Source organism: Telopea speciosissima, chromosome 2, assembly GCF_018873765.1.
Source record: "Telopea speciosissima isolate NSW1024214 ecotype Mountain lineage chromosome 2, Tspe_v1, whole genome shotgun sequence".
Taxonomy (NCBI): domain Eukaryota; kingdom Viridiplantae; phylum Streptophyta; class Magnoliopsida; order Proteales; family Proteaceae; genus Telopea; species Telopea speciosissima.
The window spans coordinates 25,652,944-25,676,731 of record NC_057917.1 but is presented as its reverse complement, the minus strand read 5'-3'; the positions used below and the strand labels follow the sequence as shown (position 1 = coordinate 25,676,731).

General features: G+C 42.0%; 1 protein-coding gene across 1 annotated transcript in view; it reads left to right on the top strand.

Moving 5' to 3' along the window:
• The window catches only part of LOC122652310 (cell division protein FtsZ homolog 2-2, chloroplastic-like), a 44,255-nt gene extending 21,452 nt beyond the window's left edge, over positions 1-22,803 (top strand). The window contains exons 4-7 of the mRNA XM_043846017.1: positions 11,435-11,559; positions 15,622-15,714; positions 22,277-22,342; positions 22,422-22,803. Of these exons, the coding sequence (XP_043701952.1) occupies positions 11,435-11,559; positions 15,622-15,714; positions 22,277-22,342; positions 22,422-22,553 (416 nt within the window). The 3' untranslated portion in view covers positions 22,554-22,803. The remainder of the gene's footprint in view (positions 1-11,434; positions 11,560-15,621; positions 15,715-22,276; positions 22,343-22,421) is intronic.
• The last annotated feature ends 985 nt before the right edge of the window (positions 22,804-23,788 follow it).

Genomic DNA, 23,788 nt, shown 5'->3' with positions numbered 1-23,788 from the left:
CGGCTGGAGTGTCCTGCTCCCTGAACAAGAACTTCTCCCACGACTCGGGGGGGAGGACCAGAAGTAGGCTGAACAGACTCATTATAGACAGACTGGAGTGGAGGAGGATGCTCAACAGTCAACACATCTTCGCTAACACGCTCCCCCTGAAGAGGTGGTGACACATAGTAGGAGAGACGCTCATGAAACACAACATCCATGCTGACAAAAGTCCGGCGGGATGGAGGGTGAGCATTTATACCCCTTCTGAGTAGCAGAGTACCCCAAGAAAATGCACTGAAGACTACGGGGTTCAAGCTTGCCCGGGGACCTGGTATCCCGGGCATAGCATACGCAGCCAAACACCTTAGGGGGAACAATAAAGGAGGAAGAGCCAAGTAGTAGCTCAACAGGGGGTCTAGAGTGAAGGACCCGACTGGGCAGCCTATTAATTAAATAGGCGGCAGTGAGAACAGCATCCCCCCAATGAACTGAGGGGACATTCCGGGCAAACAAAAGGGCACGAGCGACCTCTAAGAGGTGGCGGTTCTTCCTCTCAGCCACACCATTTTGGGCTGGAGTATCAACACAGCTGGTCTGGTGGAGGATCCCATGGGCAGCCAGGTATTTTTGGAACTGACCTTCCATATACTCTCGCCCATTATCACTCCGTAAAATTTGAATAGTGGTATGAAATTGAGTTTGAACCAGCTGGTGAAAGTGCTGAAAACATGAGAAAACCTCACTTTTGTTGTGCATCAGATAAACCCAAGTAAACCTAGAATAGCAATCAATAAAGGTGACATACCACCGATGACCCGAAAGGGCAACTTTTCTACTAGGACCCCACACATCAGAATGAACAACATGAAATAAAGAAGATGACCTTTTATTAGAGATAGGATAGGTGGAACGTGTCTGTTTGGCCAAGACACAAGGCTCACAAAAAAAATCTTCTTTATAATAAGTTTTGCCGAATGCGGGAAATAAAGTAGATAAGGTTCCTAAAGGGGGATGTCCTAGTCTAGAGTGCCATAAGTGTAATTCAGAGGAAAAAGATGCTGGTGAACAAAGTCTAGAAGGTATAGCCAGTGTAGATGCAGGATCTCCATCAAGCAGGTACAATCCGCCATGCACTTTACCCGATCCAATCGTCTTCCCCGAGTCCAGTTCCTGAAAAACACAATGAGTAGGAAAGAATGTCACTTTGCAGTTTAAAGATTTAGTGATACTACTAATGGAGAGAAGGTTAGTAGTAAACTTGGGAATATGTAACACAGAAGATAAAGTCAATGAAGGAGAACAACCAATGGAGCCCTTCCCAGATATGGAGGAGAGGGACCCATCAGCAATTTTTACTTTGTCTTTACCAGAGGCAGGGAAGTAGGTATTAAAAAGACTGGAGGAACCTGTCATGTGATCAGTAGCTCCAGAGTCTATGATCCAAGGAGTGGAGACCACGGATGCACAATGACCAGCAAAGGAAATACCTGTATGGGCAAAGAAGGAACCTGAATTGGCAGCAGATGTAGTGGGGGCAGCAGATGTGTTCAACAGACGCCGGAGAGCTTGAAGTTCTTCCTGGGAGAAACCAATGTCAGTAGTGGGAGCTGAAGCTACACTTTCAGTGTGATTGGCCTTGTTTTTAGATTTAGCACGACCACGTTTGCTCTCAAAATCAGCAGGCTTCCCATGAAGTTTCCAACACTGAGCCTTAGTGTGATATGGTTTGTGGCAATGATCACACTTCACAGGCTCTTTACTAGCAGCAGTAGCAGCAACATTATCAGCAGAAGTGTCAGTAGTGATGGAACCAGTAGTCTGTAAAGCTGATCTGTCAACCTTAGGAGTAATCATCATAGCAGCCCTCCTTGTCTCTTCACTGTGAACATATGAAAAAGTTTCCTCCAAAGTGGGAAAAGGAACCCGACCAAGAACCTGCACCCGAATAGGGTCATAATCATCATTAAGTCCAGCCAGGAAGTCATAGACTCGAAACTGATCCACATAAGTGTGGTAGGCTGTAATATCTGCAGCAGTAGTAGGTAGGAATCGAGCATAGTGATCCAGTTGCTGCCATAAGCACTTGAGGGCAGCATTGTACTTGGTGACTGTCATCTCTTTCTGGGTAGTGTGTTGAAGAGTCTTTCGGATCTCATAAACCTGAGCACCACCCCCTGAACGACCATAAGTACCCTTGACAGCAGTCCATATCTGAGTCGCAATGTCAAGGAGAAGGTACTGACTAGAAATGTCAGTGGTCATAGAATTCAGAACAAAAGACATCACCATCGCATCATTAGCTGCCCATTTAGTGCAGGCAGCCCCTTCTTCAGTGGGCTGTTTGGTGATACCAGTAAGGTGGCCAGTGAGTCCCCAAATCAGATAATTGGTACCATCTAGTTTTATGGCAGCAGCATAGGGCAAGAAATCAGTCCTGGTCTGATTTCCTCCAGTAGCAGCTGATGTAATCTCTGAGTCACCCATAATGCAGCAAGGTAAAATTCGAGTTTTTTGAAAAAAAACTGAATTTCAAAAATTCTGCAGTAGTCGATCTGAAATTGGACAGAATTCTGATCTTCAAAAAAACAGCAGGAATTTAAGGCTGAAACAGTGTCGAGTGCAGCAATATAACCAGGGAAAAATCCCTCAAAAAATCTTCCCAAACAGCAGCCTAGAAGAACCAAATCGATAAAGTGTCAGGGTTTTGCAAAACCCTGACAGTTGAGATCGATAAGAAGAGGAAAGAGGCTGCAGCTGTGGGGTCTTCAATCAATGTGAAATCAGAGAGGATAGATGCTGTCGTAGGCCTGCATTGATGCTCCAAAGAAACCAATTGATCTCCCAACTGTTATGAGATCGATCTCCAAAAAAAACTGAAGCAATCCTGAATCGCAGAGAGAGATAATGGCAGCAGCTATCGATCTGAATTAGGTTTTAAAATTGAGGTGAGATGGAGGGCAGCACTCGAACCATAGATGGATCACCTCATGGGTGCTGCCCTAAAAAGGGTTGAATGGATCAAAGGAAGAGAAGAGAGAAGGGAGAAGGGAGAGGAGAAGGGGGAGAGGAGAGGAATCGAGAGAAAAGGGTTGTTTTTTTGAACAATCGAGCAAGTCTTAGAACCCTAGCTTTGATACCATGTTCAAAACTAGAATACTAAAAAACAGAACTGAGAAAACTTGAATGATCTATTGTGATCACCTAGGCACCTTTATTTATAATGCTGGAATATGAAATTACATGACCAAAATACCCCTGCCTATTTATAATGCTGGAATATGAAATTACATGACCAAAATACCCCTGCCTAGCCAATACAGCTAGGCAGTACATAAACAACTATAAAACATAATACTAAAGCACCCAAAGGACCAGAATACCCCCACGGTATTCTGGTTTACATTATTCAACATAAGGTAAGAAGCAGTGAGAACCGCATCACCCCAATATTGGGATGGAATATGTCGAGCAAACATTAATGCTCGTGCCACTTCCAATAAGTGGCGATTCTTTCTTTCGGCCACACCATTTTAGGCCGGGGTATCAACACAACTAGTCTGATGTATAATCCCATGATCAGCAAGGTATTTTTGAAAGTGGGATTCCTTATATTCAGTGCCATTATCACTTCGTGAAACCTTAAGGGTGGCCTGGAATTGGGTCTGGACCATTTTATGAAAATGTTGAAAACAAGAAAAAACTTGGTTTTTAGACTGAAGAAGATAAATCCAAGTATTTCGAGAATGACAATCAATAAATGACACAAACCAATGATGGCCAGAAATAGAGGTCTTACGACTAGGTCCCCAAACATCTGAATGCACCAAATGAAAACAAGAAGAACTCCTTTATTAGATAAAGAAAAAGTTGCACATGTCTGTTTGGCCAGAACACAAGCCTCACAAAAAAAATCATCCTTATTACATTTGGTGACTAAAGATGGAAATAAATGCGCTAAAATTCCTAATGGAGGGTGACCTAATCTAGAGTGCCATTGGTAAAGTTCAGAACAGACCAAGGAGTTCTGATGGAGTGGAGAAGGTAGCGATGAAGGAAGATGACCATCATCAAGCAGATACAGCCCACCGTGAACTTTACCCAATCCAATCGTCTTCCCAGACGCCAGATCCTGAAAAACACAATGGGAAGGATAAAAGGTTACCTTGCAATGAAGATCACGAGTAATACTACTAATAGAAAGGAGGTTTGCAGTAAAATTAGGTATATGTAAAACAGAAGACCAAGGGAGGTTGGAAGTACAGTTGATGATTCCTTTTCCAGAGATGGAAGAAAGGGAGCCATCAACCACCTTGACCTTGTCTTTCCCAGAAGCGGGAGAATATCTATAAAATAAGCTAGAAGTACCATTCATGTGATCTGTAGCCCCGGAATCAATGATCCAAGGATGTGAAGCTACAGAAGTACAATGACCACCAAAAGGGATACCTGACCGAGCAAAATATGAACCTGAAGGAGCTGAGGAATTGGCATTGGCAGTGGCAGCGGAAGTAGTAGAGGCAGCAGCAGCGGAAGACCTTAGTATATGCAAGAAAGCTTGTAAATTGTCCTTGGATAGACCAATGTCGATAGCCGGGGCTGTATCAACAGATTCAGATTGATTTACCTTACTTTTAGGCTTTTTCTTGGCAGCCTGCTTGGCTTCAAAGTCAGCCGGTTTCCCATGAAGCTTCCAGCACTTGTCTTTGGTATGATAAGGCTTATGACAGTGGTCACAGAAAATAGGACCTGAAGGAGAACAACCAACAGATAAAGGCCCAAGAGCGGCAGCAGTAGCCTGGGCAGCAGTCTGGAGAGCCGATCTGTCCGAAACAGGAGGATGTAACATAGCAGTCCTGTGGTTTTCTTCTGAAGAGACCAGGGCATAGGATTGTTCAAGTGTGGGAAAAGGGGAATGGCCCAACACTTGAACACGAATCTGGTCATATTCAACATTCAACCCTACCAAAAAATCATACACCCTAATCTTGTCAACATGCTTCTTATAGGCAGCGATGTTGGTAGCTGTATCAGGGTGATAATCTGAAAAATGGTCCAATTGCTGCCAGAGGCTGCGGAGAGTGGCATAATATTTAGACACCGTGAGGTCCCCTTGAGTAGTATGAAGGACCTTTTTACGAAGCTCATACACCTGAGCATCATTACCACTGCCCATATGTCTCTTTACAGGCTGCCCAAATCTGAGACGCGGTATCAAGTAGAAGAAAGCCCTGGGCTAGATCTGAATTCATAGAACCAACAAAATATGACATAAGAAGACCATTGTTGGCTAGCCATTGAGTCTTGGCAGTACCAGGGGCAGTCGGCATAGGGATAGTCCCATCAATATAATCAGTGAGGCCACGTCCAGCAATAGCAAACAAGGCTGATCGAGACCATAGAAGATAATTACTGCCGTCTAACTTGATAGGGTTAGGATGGAGATCACGGAAATCAGATTTGTCATGGCTAACCTGATCAGATGTAGCAGTCGAAATATCTATGGAGTCACCCATACTGAAGAAGAGATCTGTCCAGCAGCAAAATAGGAGCCCTCCCCAATATCAAGTGTTTTAGGGTTATGGAAGAAAACCCAAAAAACAGAGATCGATGGGGAAGGGAAATCCAAAAAAAAATTGTTGAAGAAGGCTTATCCACGCTGTCCAATATACTGTAGAGAATGCCTTGGATGAAGAATAAAATTATCCAAAAGAAGCTGGAGCCGCAAGCAGTCCAATCCCAAAAACCGAGAATATTCAGGGATTTTTTTTTTTAAAGAAAAAACCTGAAAGTAGGTCTCGATTGGGAGATATGGTCTTCAGTTGCTGTTGGAGTCTCGATAGTAGCAGTCCAATGGCGCAGGAGGGTCTCCAATATAGGGAGAAACAGTCCCAATAAAGCACAAGGCCTGATCTTCAAAAAAAATCTGGAAACTTCAATTGCCGCAGGAAAGAACCAGCAGCAGCCATCGAACAAAAAAAGAAGACCTGTTGTAGTCTCGATAGGAGCAATCCAATGTCGCAGGAGTGTTTCCAAAAGAAGGAGAAGCAGTCCCAATAAATCGAGGACTGATCTTCCAAAAAAAGGAGGAAACTCTAATCAGCGCAATAGGGAACCAGCAGCCATCGAGAGAAAAGGTTTAGGTCATGAAACAAAGGAATAAAAGAGGTGGGAAGGGGCAGCCACTAGATCATGTGATCACCTCTGCAGTGCTGCCCTTAGAGAAGGAGAAGAAGCAAGGAGAAGGGGGAGAAAAAAAATCGAGAGAGAAGGAAAAGGGAAGAGACCACGATGGGAAGGTGGGGTTTTTGAAAAAAAATCAGAAGTATCGTTGCAACTGCCAGAGGGGGACTATCCAAAGGGGGACTATCAGAAGTATGACTATCAGAAGTATCGTTGCAATACCATGTAGAAACCGCTTCCTCTAAAAGACCGACCTTCTAGGAAAGGGAGCAAACAATATGTATATCATACAGGAGCTCTAACAATGGCACTAAATCTCATTTCGTTTCGGTGTTTCGGTCTGACCGAAATTTCCGAGATACCAAAATTTCGTCGAAATATGGTATTTTTCTATGGGTATAAAATGCCAAAATGATCGAGATTTCCGAAATTTTCGAAACGAGATTACCGAGATTTCCGAAATTTCCGAAATGAGATGACCGAAATTTCCGAAATATTCGAAATATTGCACGTGACACTTTTAGTGACTTTTTCAATTTCTCGCGATATATCGTGAGTCCATGATATTTCGTCGATATCGCACGAGATATCGTCGAAATATGGTATTTTTCCATTTCGGATTGGTATCGTATCTCGAACAGCTCGAGATATATGAAATTTGGTGAAATATCGCCGAAATTTTGCGAGATGTTGAGCCTTGGCTCTAACACGGCGGACTATCCAAAGGGGGACACGGGTGGATAAATAATTTTTTAACACCTGCCCGCTCCCAGGGGGACTCGATACCGTGACCCCTACCTGCTCTGATACCATGTTAAGAAATAGAATGGTTTAATGCTTAAGTGAATCATATTGATTCCCTAAGCCTTTATTTATACTAATAAAAGAGAATTACATAAGACACTTATGCCCCTATATAGCTAACATAAGTATAAACAAAGGAAAGAGAATAAAAGAATAAATAACAAATTAAAAAGAGGAAAGGACCAGAATACCCCTATGGTATTCTGGCCCCTATATCTCTAACAGTTGGCAATCTGGAGGGAACTCTTAGCACTATCACGCTCAACAGTATGCAACTGGAGTGCGTCTTGGAGGTCCAGAATTTGGAGATCTTTTTCTTCAATTCCTCTTGGAGGGACACCAAGCGATCAAAGGCATCCCCAGCATAAGCAACATGCTACAGGAGCAGAAAAAGTAAGATAAACAAGTGCAAGTAAAGATCCCAGGCACCACCTAGAACATGAGCAAAATTTGCCTGGGCAAGAGTACCCTAGCTCTTCAATTCTAGATCTTCAATAGAGAGCTTCTCCACCAAGTCATAGTCTTGGAGAAACTTGCCTTTGTGAACCCAGGAATTACCCAGTGACAGATCACCGAGAACAGAGCAGGAGGTGGAGAGGCGCCACTGAGGGACAAAGGGCGAAGGGACATACCCATCCGAGTGCTGAGGGGACAAGTGGGGAGAATTCCGGATTACCTCATCCTCGTTCGTCAGCCCAACGAATGAGGAGAATCGACCACCAGCTGCAACTGTTCCTGGTCCACAGGAAGAAGGTCAACTACACCGGCTTTTAGGTCGATCGACATATGACCAGTTCGACCAGGGGCATTGGTCAAATTGCCCTGGGCAGAAGCATTAGAAGCCTCGTGACCCTTTAGAGGGGCAGGAGGATCAGAAACCTGCTCCAAGGCACTGGCTGGCACTCATCTTCAAGCGTTTCTTTCCCTTAGTTTGGGAGGGCTGCAGGCTTGCCTCTTTTGAACCTCTTTTCGGAGGCCGTGGGATACGCTGCTTGGAGAGAGCTCCGGTCAATAGGCACTGCACAACAGAAGAAGGATCAACACAAAACTTAATTATTAGAGTGCACAAAAAGAGCGGTAAAGGGAGCCTTACCGGGAGTGAGACCGTGCCGGGCAAGAAAATTCTCGTCAGTCAAGTAATTGACGTCAAAAGGATGAGGCCTGTCTTCCAACTTCCGTAAGGACTAAAGGTCCGATGTGCTCAACTGAGGCCTGACGTTCAGTGCCGTGACCTTCAGTTCAGACTAGACATTACCCGACGGCATGCCCCCAACCCCTAGAGCAAACAAAAACTGGTACTCCCACCCTTTATTAGAAGAGGGTAGACCGGTAATGTACTTCACCTTTGGTGCTGGTTTATGACATACCAACCCCAAGAGCCAGGATGGGCATAAATGTGGAAAAGGTTCAAGAAAAGGCTAGAGAAATTGGCAGGTCAAGACCAATCATCATGGCAATATAACCAAGGATGCTCTTATAAGAATTAGGAACAAGCTGAGAAGGAGAAAGATGGTAATATTCCAAGACCTGGCCCAAGAATTACTGGGCAGGAAACCGGAATCCCCCAGTAAGATAGTCTTTGAAGAAGCAGATCTCTTCCTCGGCAGGGTTGCAAGCAAATTCCCCTTCTTAGGAAGCTTGGGAGCTATGGAAACAAGGATTTGGAGTTTTTTCTTAAAGTGGTCCAGGTCAGCTTCAGTGAGCGTACTAGCAAGCCCCTTGACACTTTGACAGCCCAAGGAGGGGATTGATCTGTGAAGGACTGCCCAAATCTTTTAGGGATTGTAGACACCATACGCGCCCCCACAAGGCGGAGAAGGCCACCTCCAAGAACTGCCTCTCCAACAAGGAAGCAGCACCGGCGGAACCAGAAGTAGAAGTTTCACCGGCTCAACCAGAGGCAGAAGCATCATGGGAAGAGCCAAAGATTGGGGGAAGGTTAACCACTCCTCCTAGGGAGCCCCCGTCCTATTCCAGAAGCAGTATTCTTTGCCTCAGCCCTCTCCTGGAGAGAGGATTTGCCCTTACCAAAAGATGCCATGCGCTAAGTTGTAGAGAAACAGAAAAGTAGAGAAAAGATAAATACAAAGAAACCTAGAAAGGAGAAGGTCTTACTGGTGAAAACGTGCTTAAAGGAGAGAGATGGACCAATAGTGAAGACCAGAAGAACCAGACGCCGGCAAAAGTGAAGAACTAGCACTTAATCAAGGAGAATAAGGCCTGTAGAAGTTAGACAACAAAGAAGAAACCTAGAAACAGAAAAATAGAATAAGGGGAAGAAGGAAGGGTTTAAACAAAACCTCAAGCCGCACTCATCAAGAGGCATTTAATGCTCCTCAAAAGTAGTAGCAAGCATTGAAAAGACGCGAACGAGTGAGTTGCCATTCTCGGGTCTCCCACGATTGTGTGCGGCACAGGAGAAGACGTGGCACATGACTATTCATCCACCCATCAAAGGCACGTCCAACCAAACGACACATGAAATAACAAGTAAAATACCCTCCCACCCTACCCTGACGCCTGGAAAAAAGGGAAAAATAATGATGAGATCTTGAACTATCCAAACTTCAACAGAGTGGTGGATGTAAGATTTTAAAGAAGGTCAACGCTCGATTGAGGGTGTTGGTAGTCCAAGACATCCCCGCTGCTCGGTCAAGAGTGGCGGGGTAAGATTTTAAAGAAGGCCAGTGCTCGATCGAGGGCATTGGTAGTCCAAGACATCCCCGTCGCTTGGTCGAGAGTGGTGGGGGTAAGATTTTAAAGAAAGCCAACTCTCGATCAAGGGCGTTGGTAGTCCAAGACATCCCCGCCGCTCGGTCGAGAGTGGTGGGGGTAAGATTTTAAAAGAAAGCCAATGCTCAATTGCGGGTGCTGGTAGTCCAAGACATCCCCGCAGCTCAGTCGAGAGTGGTGGGGTAAGATTTTAAAGAGGGCCAACACTTGATCGAGGGTGTTGGTAGTCCAAGACATCCCCGCCGCTTGGCCGAGAGTGATGGTGGTAAGATTTTAAGGAAAGGCAAGGCTCGACTAAAGGCGTTGGTTATCCAAAGCATCTCTGCTACCTGGTTGAGATTGGGGGGGAAGGGTTAGAAAAATCCAACACTCAGCAAAAGCATTAACAATCTCCAATGCCATGATCAACGAGCAACAACTCCAAAGACACCAAGCGGAGAAACTTGTGTCAAGTAGAATGCCCAGTCATGGTCTTGAGCACAAGCAGTTGCCGTTACAAGACTGAGCCATCAGAGGGGAAAAAAGGGGAAATGGTCCCACCACTTGGTAAAGCCCAAGGGAAAAGAAGAAATTCTGAAAGAGTCAGAAGAATATTACAATCTCAACCTTGGTCAGAGAATAGCAAGGCAAGTGTCCCACAAAGATAAGAGTCGTTCAAAGCCAGCAAAAGAAACATATGATAAAAGGTTCATTTTATTGATTGCGCCAAACAACAGTGGTAATTACAAAAGAATTCTACAAAGAGGATGAGAGTAATACAACATTACAAAGAGGTTGAGAGCCATACAACATTACAAAGAGGCCGAGAGCCATACAACATTACAAGGAGGCCAAGGAACAGGATGAAAAAATTCTTCTACATCAGATCGATCTTCGATGTCTTCTAAATCTCCAAATGCCGAACGGGGCTTCTGGATCTCCCAAGTCTCCAACAAGTGAAAGCTTCCTAGATCTTCAAAATCTCAAGCACCAAGGAGACATTTAAGGTCCTCCAATTCTCTGGCACTGTCAAGATTCTCACAACTTCCTGGAAGCTCTCGTAGAAGGTCAACATGTGGAATGTCCGGCTCCCTAGTCATGTGAAGAGATGCCAGATCACCATTGCCGGGCAGTCCTGTGAAGAAATCTTAGACAACTCTCACAAGACCCTTGAAGGCCCAACTGACCACTAGGCTCATGGGAACCATAGTAGGATCAGCTGTCCCCCCGGCTCCACCTTGCACCCAGGGATTGCCTCCTAAGGAAAACGCAGGAAGTTGGAGAAGCAGGAGGCAGTTCCTAGGGCGTACGTTCTTCCCCCTCCCAGAACTCGAGCCACAGGTGACTCCTCAAGGCTACTGAGGGGGTAAAACCCGACTGTATCTACACTACCTCCACTTTAGGTGCCATCGGAAGATAAAGTCCGGGTTCATAAGGCTATTAAAAGATAAAGTCCGGGTCCAGACCTGCAATTTCCTTCTTTCATGTCTATATTGTTTTGTTAATTTTGTTATATATATAAAAAATTGGCATGCATGAATTAGAAAATTGAATAACAATGTTCAGCTGCATCCATGTGGTCAATGGCTTGTGATGAATTCTGACTGGTAATTTGTGAAACTTCTAGCCTCTTCATTTAGTAAATCAAAATTAAGAAAGGCACTTGGAATCTGCTAAAGATTCACACTTGAAACATATTTGTATGGTATTGTTTAATAAATGCTTGTGTCGATTTGGTATTATGGATTTGCTGCAGGCAAGACCAGGGCAAGAGATGCTGCATTGAATGCCATCCAATCACCTTTACTGGATATCGGTATAGAAAGGGCCACTGGAATTGTGTGGAACATCACAGGTGGAAGTGATTTAACTTTGTATGAGGTATGCAGACAACTCATAAGGATCTGAACTATGCCTTTCTTTTATTTATTATTCATTCTTCAGCTTTTTGTTTGTGCATAAATTCGTGGTTTTGGACTAAAATGTATATATAGCCTAGATTGCCAGCTAGTAGGAGATCATGTAGGATTAGAACAGAAGCAATTTCTAGTGGTGTCTCTTTCACATATGCTTACTGTAGAAAACCTAGGACTTGTAACCAATAACTTTAGAGAGGAGAAAAGAGAGAAGAGAAGATGGAAGAAGACTGTGCAATAGATTATGTTAGCTCTCAGTAACGTGAGAGTAGCCTCTTCTTCCCTTGTCTTATTTATAATAAAATCAATAGAAAGTTACATTAGAAAAGAAAACTAATTCCTTGTCAGCCAAGGAGAGAAAATAGGAAACTAATCTAATAAGGAAACAAGGGAATCTAACCTAGAATAGGAAACATAGTAAAGAAATAGCAACTAGCCTATGTAATCACGTTAGGGACAAACCCCCTACTTGTGATACATATCTCAACACTCCCCCTCAAGCTGGAGTATACATATATCAAAAGAAAGCTCTAGCTTGGACCAATAAGAATAGAAAAAAATAAATGCTACACCAGTCTTGAATAGTAGTCGTAGACTCCAGTGAGCACAGAGAGAACTCTAATCACCATAAAGCACACACTCCAAACATTTCAACATTCCCCCTCTAGTTGGCGCATAGAAAGCACACATGCCCAACTTGAACGAAATAGGACGAAGCATCATTCCGAATTGTCGCAGCAGTGTCTGGCAATACTTTACTCTCCCCCTCACGGCAAATACAACCCAATAACTAAAGATACCCAATAAAAATGGTGGAAACAAATTGGTCTTCTATGTTTTGCACAAATGTTCTGCAATGTCTACAAGGTTCTGCAAGTTCTGCAATGTCTGCAAGTTTCTGCAAGTTCTGCAATGTCTGCAAGTTTCTGCAAGTTTTGCAGTGTCTGCAAGTTTCTGCATGTTCTGCAATGTCTGCAAGTTTTTGCATGTTTTGCAATGGAATTGTACACAATCTTCCCCTCACGTGTAGTAGTACACGGGGACAATTAATGGAGATGATGTAAGGGATAATGGCAAAAAGTGTAATTTGCCAGAATTTTCCAAAGGTGCTATGGGTAATTAAAAAGGAAGGAATGGTAAAATTATAATTTACCAGAAATTTTCAAGAGGTGTTATGGGTAAATAACAAGCAATGTAGATCTGAGGTTCCGAAAAACCGACTCGGATTGCTTAGGGGCTTTACCCAATTAACAAATAGATCAAATTTAAGTAGTGGTGGCAATCTAGTAAATAACCAGAATTTTCAAGAGGGCTATGGGTAATTGAAGTAGCAGTGGGACACAATGGGAATTAGAATTCTTGCAAGGGGAATGACAGAATTGTAAATCACACAAAGTTGAATTAGGGATGGCATAGTTGTAATTTAGATGAAATCTAATTACAAATATCACCTAAGGCAAAAGGGTAATCTTGGAATGGGAAGTAAAATAAGGACATGAGTGACTTAGTGCTAATGAGAGGGTCATAAATGGAAAACTCAAATAAGGAAATCAAGGATAGGAATATGGAAAGCACTCATCGTATTCCAGCACTTCCAGCAATTTGTAGAGGAAGTCTTCTTCCTCAGGACACCAACTGGAGGGAAAACCAGGGAGTTTGAGACCTTCACGCAACGAGAAGAAACATGGCTACTGCAATGGTACAACCGAGAACCAGGGAGAGGAGGCGCTAACCAAGGACCCATTGATGAAGGATGCTATCTTCTTCCTTACGACTCAACAGAACCAGCAAATCCAGCGGAAAAGGAAACCTGAGATTCGAAGAACGAAGCAGCAACTTCATGGCCATTCAAAAGAACCAAGCTGCGATTTCCAGAAGAAGAAGAGACTTGATCGATCTTCAAAAAGGAAGAACCAGTAGAAACTCCAATCTACAATCTCTCAATGCTGGACGGAACTGATTCAAAAATCTGGGCAGAATTGATGCAGCCATCAACCAATCCTTCGATCTAGTTAATACCAGAACCATAGCAGCGGCAGCCAGAGGTGGATTCGAAGAATCGACAGCGGCAAAAGCATCGACTTGAGGTAGCAATTAGCAAATCGAAGAGATAACACCAATCTTCGATTCAGCAGAACCAGAGCCCTATCAGTAAAATCAAAGGAAATCGATATTCCTCACCTATCGTCTGCAAATATGATCGGAACTAGTGAATCAAATCAGTAATCTTCGACTCAGAAGTAAACTCGAGCAGCAGTTTGCGATACTCATGGAAAATCCGAGCATAGTAGCAGCAGAAAACGATAGCAGATTCGAAGCTCCAAAAAAAAACCAGTTCAATATACCTGGTTCAATCGACACTGTTCCCTAATAGCATGTCGATAGCAGTAGCAGCAGATGCAGACCAAGAATGATAGCCTGCAGTGCTGAAACAACCAGAAGAAGAAACCAATACAAAACCCTAGTTCTCCTTCTTTTATGAACTAGGGTTTCTCCATAAATCGGAGAACCTTGAAACGACTCTCAAACCGGCAATCTTGGAGAGAATCAGTCATTGGTTGCCTAGCTCTGATACCATGTAGAAAACCTAGGATCTGTAACCAGTAACTTTAGAGAGGAGAAAAGAGAGAAGAGAAGATGGAAGAAGATTGTGCAATAGATTATGTTAGCCCTTAGTAACGTGAGAGTAGTCTCTTCGTCCCTTGTCTTATTTATAATAAAATCAATAGAAAGTTACGTTAGAAAAGAAAACTAATTCCTTGTCAGCCAAGGAGAGAAAATAGGAAACTAATCTAATAAGGAAACAAGAGAATCTAACATAGAGTAGGAAACATAGCAAAGAAATAGCAACTAGCCTATGTAATCACGATAGGGACAAACCCCTACTTGTGATACATATCTCAACACTTACTAAACCACATTCATTAATTTTCTTTCCATAGCCACAGCATGTTCCCTAAATGAAGCAACTCTTAATGTTTACCTCAGGATTTTCTGTTTGCCTACTCTCTATGGTATGTCTGCGATGATTTAATATGAGCACAGTTTCTTAATTTTTGTTTCATACTTATTGTCCTGTTTTTCCTTGTCATGAAGCTTTGTAATTTTAGCTCATTCATAAAGGAAATTTCATTCTATTATACAGCACTTGCCTCATTCAACTAATTAGTTTCTTAAATCTGAAATTTACATCTGCTGAACTTGCATTACTTACAAGGTGTACTAAGTCGGCAGGCTGTGCTTTGTTTTGCACCAACCCAACCCAACCCAACCCAACCTGGGAGCTGGACTTTTGACTTGGAAGTGGAACCTGGTCTTCTTTTTTTTTTTTTTGTTAACCCGAATATCATCTGGGGCCTGGGTAGGCCCCTAGGTTTTTTTAATAATAGCAAAAAATGGAACCTGGTCTTTCAAGTGCAAACTATAATTTGGGTTGCCTTTGTTTATGGAAAGAGAAAGGCCAGAGGTCAAATCATATTTTCACATTGATAGTAGCAAACAACCCCACCTCCCTCACCCCCTCCCACCCCCCCCCCCCCTCCCAAAAAAAAAAAAACCACACATTTATATCCAGGCCCAACCTGGCCTTTGCATTGGCTATCCAAGCTCTTTAGTTGTTGACTTGTTCTCCACACTATTTTCATTGGTAATCAATTCCCACTAGGAAATAATGGCTGGAGAAAAGAAGGGTTTATGATTATTGGAATTTTTTTTTTTAAAGCCGTCACCATTTTATTCTTCATGTCTCTTACCCAAAGTAACAAAATAAGATTAATAATCTATCATATAGACCATAGTAATTGCCTTGCGTCCAGCCCCCTCCAATGCCTTGGGTTGCCTAGACGTGATAATTATGATATAGACTCTGCACTTGAAGAACTTTTAGTGTAGTGGCTACCACACAATTTCACTGCTGGACTCTCTCAAGCTTGTAGGAACTTGCATGGTCATACAGATTTTAATTTATTTGTCATTTTCAATGTCTTTGTTTTCCATATCTTCAGTTCCCATATTGGATTTCGTGCAGGTAAATGCTGCTGCAGAGGTGATATATGATCTTGTGGATCCAAGTGCAAACTTAATTTTTGGAGCAGTTATAGATCAGTCCCTCAGTGGTCAAGTAAGTTGGAATTTTCTGGTGTTCCATCTTTCTAGTACTGATTTCATAACCCACTGAGAAATCATGACGTAGAGCCCAATACTATGGCTACATAAGTATTAAAGATTAGAAGTTCCATCCCCAAATGTATTATCTAGATCATGGCATAGTTGCATTGATTCAAACCTCCAAATACTGATGGGGAGATTTGGAGTGCGACATTTGAACCTGATTTAGGTCTTTTGGACAGTGTACATAATTTTAGTTGGTCTGGAGAAAAAATTCTCATGTTCCATTTCTTGCCATCATCATATCAGTTTGATTGACCTGGACAGTCCATTGAATTTTCAGGTCTGCCATGTTTTCTAATGGAACACTTATGGATAATGTTCACTGCCGAAATACATGAAACTGTAGAATGAAAAAAAATTGTTTTTTTGGGCTTTATCATATTAGACAATTATTTCATTTGTTTCTCAGTTCTCTCGTAACTGACCTTCACAAAGCTGCTTATATTTATGCATATTGTTAGTAAGGAGTTTAGAATGTGAGTCATGTGCTGTTATGTGCACATAGGACTGTTGACGTGTGCAGCTCTTGCTTGGTACATGGTTGGAGAGAGAAACATATGTAAATGGTGAAGGGAAATAGGAGCATGTGTAGTGGGGTTAGTTATATAGATAAGTTATTAGTGCGACTAAATGTTGACGTTGGAAGTTAAATGTGATGTACGTGGAGTTGTTAGTTGCAATAGGTTGTAATATTTATTGGAAGTAATAGTTCAGAATCAGAGAATGAGAATTATGTGTCATTAATGACAGAGGTCTATTCTATTTATAATAAGAATTACAACCCAAGGGGTGAAAGAGGCAAAACAGGAAAAAGTAATAAAACCCTAAATAACCTAAGGTAAAGAGATAATATTCCATTCCTACGGTTCTCAACACTCCCCCTCAAGTTGGTGCAAATATATCAAACATGCCCAACTTGGAGACTAATAGGTGAAACACTTTACAATTCAAGCCCTTGGTGAAGACATCAGCAAGTTGATTATCAGAACTAACAAATGGAATGCAAATGACTATTTGTTCAAGCTTCTCTTTGATGAAGTGCTTTTCAATCTCAGCATGCTTTGCCCTATCATGTTGGACAGGATTGTGAGCAATACTAATAGCAGCCTTGTTGTCACAATAGAGGCGCATAGGGTCTTTAGAGATAATACCCAAATCACTCAACAATCCCTTGAGCCATATGAGTTCACAGATTCCTTTAGCCATAGCACGGAATTCGGCTTCCACACTGGAGCGAGAGACTACAGACTGCTTCTTGCTACACCAAGTGACAAGATTCCCTCCAAGAAAGGAACAATAACTAGAGGTGGATCGCCTATCATCAATGGATCCAGCCCATGACTGCTGCTGCTTCTCTGTCTTGTGTGTTATATCAAGACCCCTTGTGAGTAATATCAAGGGCTAGGGCTGGAGTAACCCGGCGACTCCTTGTATCTTGCAGATCGGGAGGTTCGTCTTCTTCTTCCTTCAAGTTCTTCAAGGTTGCTGCTGCTGAAATTCTGCAATTCCAGTAAGAGTTACAATTTCCTGCAACTTTATCATCTCTTCTTCTTACTTCCATCTAACCTAATCGACTTCCCCAAACCCTAGCTTCATCTACATTCATCACAGCCCTATTCCCTCATCAGATTACACTCAAAACCTAACCACAGGTCCATCACAGTAACCCTCCCACTCGATCTCAGTTGCAGCCTCACCTATCCACTACAAACCCTAAATCCCTCCCTCAACATAAAAACCCAGAAACCCTAAAATCTGCCTAGACCTAACCAGCCATCAAAACCCCACCAAAGTCCAGCCGAACCACCACCTCCCTGCTAGGAAAACTCGACCTAAAGCCCAGCCCCTAAATCTGCTCCTAAACGCTAGTTTCAGCTTAGATCCTAAATCTGAAAACCCAAAACCCTAACCCTAATATTTCTGAATTTCTATTTCTTATTCAAACCTCATTAAAACCTATTCTAATAGACTCCTAAAATTCTGCAGACCATTACCCAATAAAACCCTAACTCAATCTCCCATTCCTAACCCTAATTTTGCCCTAGTTACCCTAAACTGCCCATTCGGCCAACCCTAAAACAGAACCTGGTCCTAAGTGAGCTTTATTTCACCTAGGCTACATCACATTTTTATTTTCTTTATATACTCATGTAATCCAACAATGAAAGAAAGATTTGAAAAATGAATTGAATATTGGATTTCATTTGAAATCAGCAGCTGCGTTTGATCATCTTCTAGCCATCCCCTCTCCTCAACGTCTTCTCTTCTTTCTCTCCCCCTCTCAATCTCATCTCTTCTCCTCTCTCTCACGATACTCCATCTCATCTCCCGTCTCTTCTTCTCTCTTCATCCTAGATTAGAATCTGATCTTAAAAACTCGTCTTCTCCCTTTATCCTATCCCTAACCTACCTATAAACTAGATCTGATCTCTCTATTACAGATCTGAACCTTCTGTCTGCGTCAAATTGGTATCAGAGTCGACAAAGTCCTACTTTCCCAATCATGGTAGCCAATAGTGAAGTTCTTCAATAGTTAAGTGCCCACAAAGAGGAGTTTATAAGTCTCAGCGACAAGGTGGCAACTATCGATGCTTCCAATAAGTTATTGTCAGATTGTGTTGATACTCTCACCACTACGGTTACATCCCTACAAGTTTCCGTTGACCAAATTATAGACGATACTTAAAGGGAAAAGTCCTATGTAGTTTGGGGATTCTTCCAATTGTGTGTCACAGGCTCAACCATATGGTACACCACCACCTCATGAGCCTACAACTGAAGTTGACCATGAAGAGTTGGACGATGAAGCTCTGCTGATTGAGATTGAATCTAATAAACTGATTATAGGTCCAATTGAAGATGTCAAGTCCTCCACTCAGATTCCAATGCAGGAGACGTTGTTTGATGACGATCATCAGAAGATCCTGACGATGGATCTCTTCCATGAGCCAATTGACTATGCGCTTCCCGATGGTTACTTTGATAAAAAGCTTTGGATCGAGGAATTTTTACAAGTTGATTATGGCTTGATTATCAATGCAAATCATGTGGTCTTGATCCTCCCCCATTACAAAACTCATGGACAAATTTTTCTAACATCGGGGTAATTGATGCAGTATAAAGCCTGGAGAAGATCCCTCATGCAGTTTTGGTCCATATTAGAACTAGAAAAACCCGCAGGGCCAAGAACCAGCCTCAATTAAGCTCAGCCGTGGGTTAAGCTGGTCAGGATTAGTTCCTGCAATATTATTGCTGGTGGGGCCCATGAAGTTGGCTCCAAAGGCCACCAGACCTGAGTTTAATTTTCTTAAAGTGTCTTTATATTTTCCTAGGCTTAGTTAATGAGTTGATTTCTCTTTCTAGGTGCTTTAATTAGACTTTTCAGTTTTCAAGTTGGGTCTTTTAAGTTTTCTATGTAGGAGTCCAAAAATATGTGTTATGTAATTAATTTTACTTGGTATTAGTTTCTAGGTAATTTAATGCTTTATTGGAGTTGGCTTCTTGGTGATTAATGCTCGAGTCCAAGAGTCATTTTCATTTTCTTTATATACTCATGTAATCCAACAATGAAAGAAAGATTTGAAAAATGAATTGAATATTGGATTTCATTGGAAATCAGCAGCTGTGTTTGATCGTCTTCTATCCATCCCCTCTTCTCAACGTCTTCTCTTCTTTCTGTCCCCCTCTCAATCTCATCTCTTCTCCTCTCTCTCTCTCTCTCACGCTACTTCCTCTCATCTCCCGTCTCTTCTTCTCTCTTCATCCTCGATCAGAACCTGATCTTAAAACCTCGTCTTCTCCCTTTATCGTATCCCTAACCTACCTATAAACTAGATCTGATCTCTCTAATACAGATCTGAACCTTCCGCCTGCGTCATTGGGACACATACCGCCACATTGGTAGGTCAGCTTCTTTATTAGTGGCTTGAATGACCAAATCAAAGCCGATGTTCTAGCTAGCCGACCCACTACACTTTCGGAAGCTATTGGATTGGCTCGATTGTATGAGGCCCGTGACCACTCACTTGAAAGAAAGAGCCTTCCACCTGACATAGAATCTCTTCCCATTCGTCGACTCACGTCAACAGAGATGCAAGAAAGATGGGCTAAGGAAATTTGTTTCAACTGTAATGAGCGGTTTGTGCCTGGACATTGATGCAAAAAATTATTCTTAATTGAAGGTTGTTACAAAGAGGAGGCAGCCATGATGGAAGATTTAGAAGCAATGCATGGTCTTGGGGATAAGACCAAAATTTTAGAAGAGGGAAATTTGTTATGCGCACAAAGGACTCTTGACGCGTGCAGCTCTTGCTTGGTGCATGGTTGGAGAGAGAAACATATGTAAGTGGGGAAGGGAAATAAGAGTGGGTGTAGTGGAGTTAGTTATATAGATAAGTTATTAGTAGTGTGACTAAATGTTGACGTGTGAAGTTAAATGTGGTGTACGTGGAGTTGTTAGTTGCAATAGGTTGTAATATTTATTGGAAGTAACTGAAGGTAAGATAGATTGGATTTCCCCCTACAATTTCTCTTTGAGAAAAGAGGTTCGGCAGCCTTCAAATATCGCCAACCAGTCTTAAAATCTCTCTGAAATTAGCATCCTTATCTTTTTCAAGATAGGTAAACGTGTGCATGTACCATGTGCTGGCATATTTTTTTGTAGGCCTGTGTAAGTGAGAAAAATAGTGGCAACTGTAACTTCGCTTGCAGACTTGCAGGTGTGAATAGTATGCCTCCTATTTGCACCTAGACCAATAGAATGGAAAAACAAGTAGTATAAACTACTATGATTCTAGTTAATGGTGCAGCGTGAATAGGAGAGAAGGCCAACTTTTCAATAGACCTGACTGATGCCATCCTTTGGACGTTTATAGGATTTATGGGGAACATTGGCATTTTGCAGGACAAACTTTAGATTGAATTGTTATACTCATTTGATCAAAGATGATATATGTAGGAAATTTAATTTTGAGGTACCAAAAGTAGGATTGTTTGAGATACTGGTAATGGTAAAAACTGGTGTCAGAACAAGGACAAAATGAAATAAAATGTTTTCCATGTCAACTGTTGGAAAATGCCTTGTCTACCCCATCTCAGGTTTGTGCTTCTTTAAGTCAAGTTGGTGATATATGGGACTGCTGCATTGCTTCTATAGCAGATATTGTGTGAGTAGGGATAAAGGGTACTATACAGCTTTGTATTGCTTACAGTTGTCAACCTATAGAAGATCCTGAGCCCAATAATTTTGAGCTCATTATTCATCTCCCCTAAAATAAATAAAAAGAAAGAGGGTGCCGGAAGAAGTGGAGCTGATTTAAACAACTACAGAAATTGAAAAGGAATGTACTATCCAGTGACTATTGAGGAACAGAAAAACTTAGCATAGAGCCATAGACCCCCTTCAGTAATCCAAGCCTATAAATGAATATCTGAGAGGGGAAGAGTGACTGAGAGCTTACTAATTAATAAAAAAAATCTCTTCCCAGCCTCTTTTTTATGGCCTATGTGATTATGTTGAGAGATTGTCTTTCAGACTGAGACCCATGAATTGAAATTCCATGATTCCATCTGCAATAGTTGGTGAGAATGTCTGCTAAGAATCCCTCATCCAGCTGTATTGAAGGGTTCAATGCCAGAAGCCATCTTTGATTTGCTAGCAGAAGTTTCTTGATGTGCTTGATTTTACATATTAAACTATTTGCCAGTTAGTGCTCACAAAATGGCATAATATTTTATTTTTTCTGATATCTTTAATCCAGAAGAGAATCAACGACGCGTGGTTTCTCCTTCGTGGGTTTAAGCCTGTTATGTATGTCTCGAATTCTTGGACCCGTTTCGAAGAATGACCCGCTCCGACATTTTTGGTGGCGACCTGAATGGAACTTTTTTCTGAGATCTGTGATGGTAGCGGAGGGTATGGTTCGACCCGCCCCGATGGATCGACCCAGATCCGATGGAGGAGTATTTATGTTCTTTACCCGATTTATTGTAAAGAAAGTAAGATTTGGGGTTTTTCGTTTTATGGTTTCTGGGAGAGAGCAGCAGCACCGTTTTGGGTGTTCTTGAGAGATCTCCATTGTAATTTTTCTCCGATTTGCATAGTGAATCATCTTCGCCTTCGCCCGTGGATGTAGCACACCATACTGGTGTGTGAACCACGTTATATCTCTGTGTCCTCTTGCTCTGTTCTTGTTTCTTTTTCGTGTTTTTGGTTGGTGTTTGCTATAACAAAGTCTTTTCATGCAAAATTGTCATTGTAAAAGAGGATTCATCCTTTGGTGTATATATTTCTTAAATCAGTTTTTTTCTGCATGTTATTAGTACAGCAAGCGTTTGCTTGTAATTTATATAAACTTTTTATTAAGAAAGACCCAGGGAGTCAAGTGGGGATATCTTCTCAATTTCTTCATTTCTCCCATCTCTTCTCTCTTACTTTTTGGCTGCTGTATTATAATGTTCTCTGATACAATATATATGAATAATTGAGATTCTTTTGATTGGTCTCTGTTTAGGTCAGCATCACTCTGATTGCTACTGGATTTAAACGTCAAGATGAAACTGAAGGAAGGCCTCTTCAGGTTGGTTATCTCTCTCTCTCTCTCTCTCTATTTCTTACATGCATTCATTCTTGTTGATTGGGATCTGGATATATTTCAGGGAAGTCAGCTAGGTCATGGAGATGTCAACCTTGGGATCAGTCGACGACCTTCCTCTTTCACTGAAGGTGGCTCAGTGGAGATCCCTGAGTTTCTGAAAAAGAAAGGACGCTCACGTTTTCCTAGAGCTTGACACTTTTTGTTTCCTCTGTTGTAATATATCTACCCAACCACCCTTTTTCAGTTCTTTATTCTCTCCTCTGCTTCAAATCCCTCCACAGGTATGCAGAACAGCCTAGGACATTACAAGGTTTTATGCCTTAGCTAGTTTCTAACTCCGAGATCCATGAAAGTTTATTTTCTTCAATCAAATAATAAGAGGCTGATTTTGTTTGGGTCTGTTCATTTGATCACGTAAATATATCAATTTTACTTTTGGGTTTTCCTTTTTTATTGCAATTCAGATGTAGTATCGAATTGACTTGCTTTATTTATCCCTAATAATCTAAATTGTTGTTTTCCCGGATGACTGTGAGTACAGTGCCGTCTTGTGGTCCAAGGAAAACTTTTTCTAGATCATTGGTGGGAAGGAAGTGAATCTTCTATATTGATTGCCTGGTGCTCAAGTGTCCATGATGACTTCTGATCTTTTGCAGAAGCTTGGGTTGAGTCTCTTCTCCTCCACACAATAATGAACCCATGCTACCCGTACGTTGATTATGGTTCACTTGTCAGTCTTTTGAGAATGATCAATTGCCATCTCGATTGTTGATATGGATTGAAATGCATTAGCATCATGGATGTTCAGATTTTTGAATAGGTGTTTAAAATCCATGTTTGATCTGAAATATAGCAGAGGAAACTTGACTTAGTAGTAGTCTTTTCTGATTTTGTAACTGATGGAACTGGTCTAAAGAATCCTGATTATCTACTGACATTTGAAAACTAATAATCAGTATGGAATTTTCTCTCTACTCACCTATGAAAAATGTCAATATCCATTGGAATTTCAGAGAACTGATTGGGCTTATTCCCAGAGAGTGAAGAGTGCAGACTCATGTTCTCAGAAGGCAAGACTTATCTGGGATAAATAGAATTAAGTGCTTTGAATATGAAATTTGATCTGTAACCAATCTAACCTATCCCTAAATATCCAATAGTTGAAACTGGATCATGTTGTAAGAAAAAATGATTGCATCTTGTGTTGGAAATAGGTGTCAAATTAAAAAATTTCAATCCTTGAATCATGCTTCGTGTATAATTGGATCGTGATCCTCTGCAGCCGGGCAGCTATGCGGCCTCACACAGGTACGGGTGAAATGACCACCCACCCACTGCCCGAGCATCCTGGGTGGGGTGAACGCCCTGCCTTTGTGAGGCCGCACGCCGACCGCATGGCTGCCTGGCAGCAGAGGATCCAAATTGTGT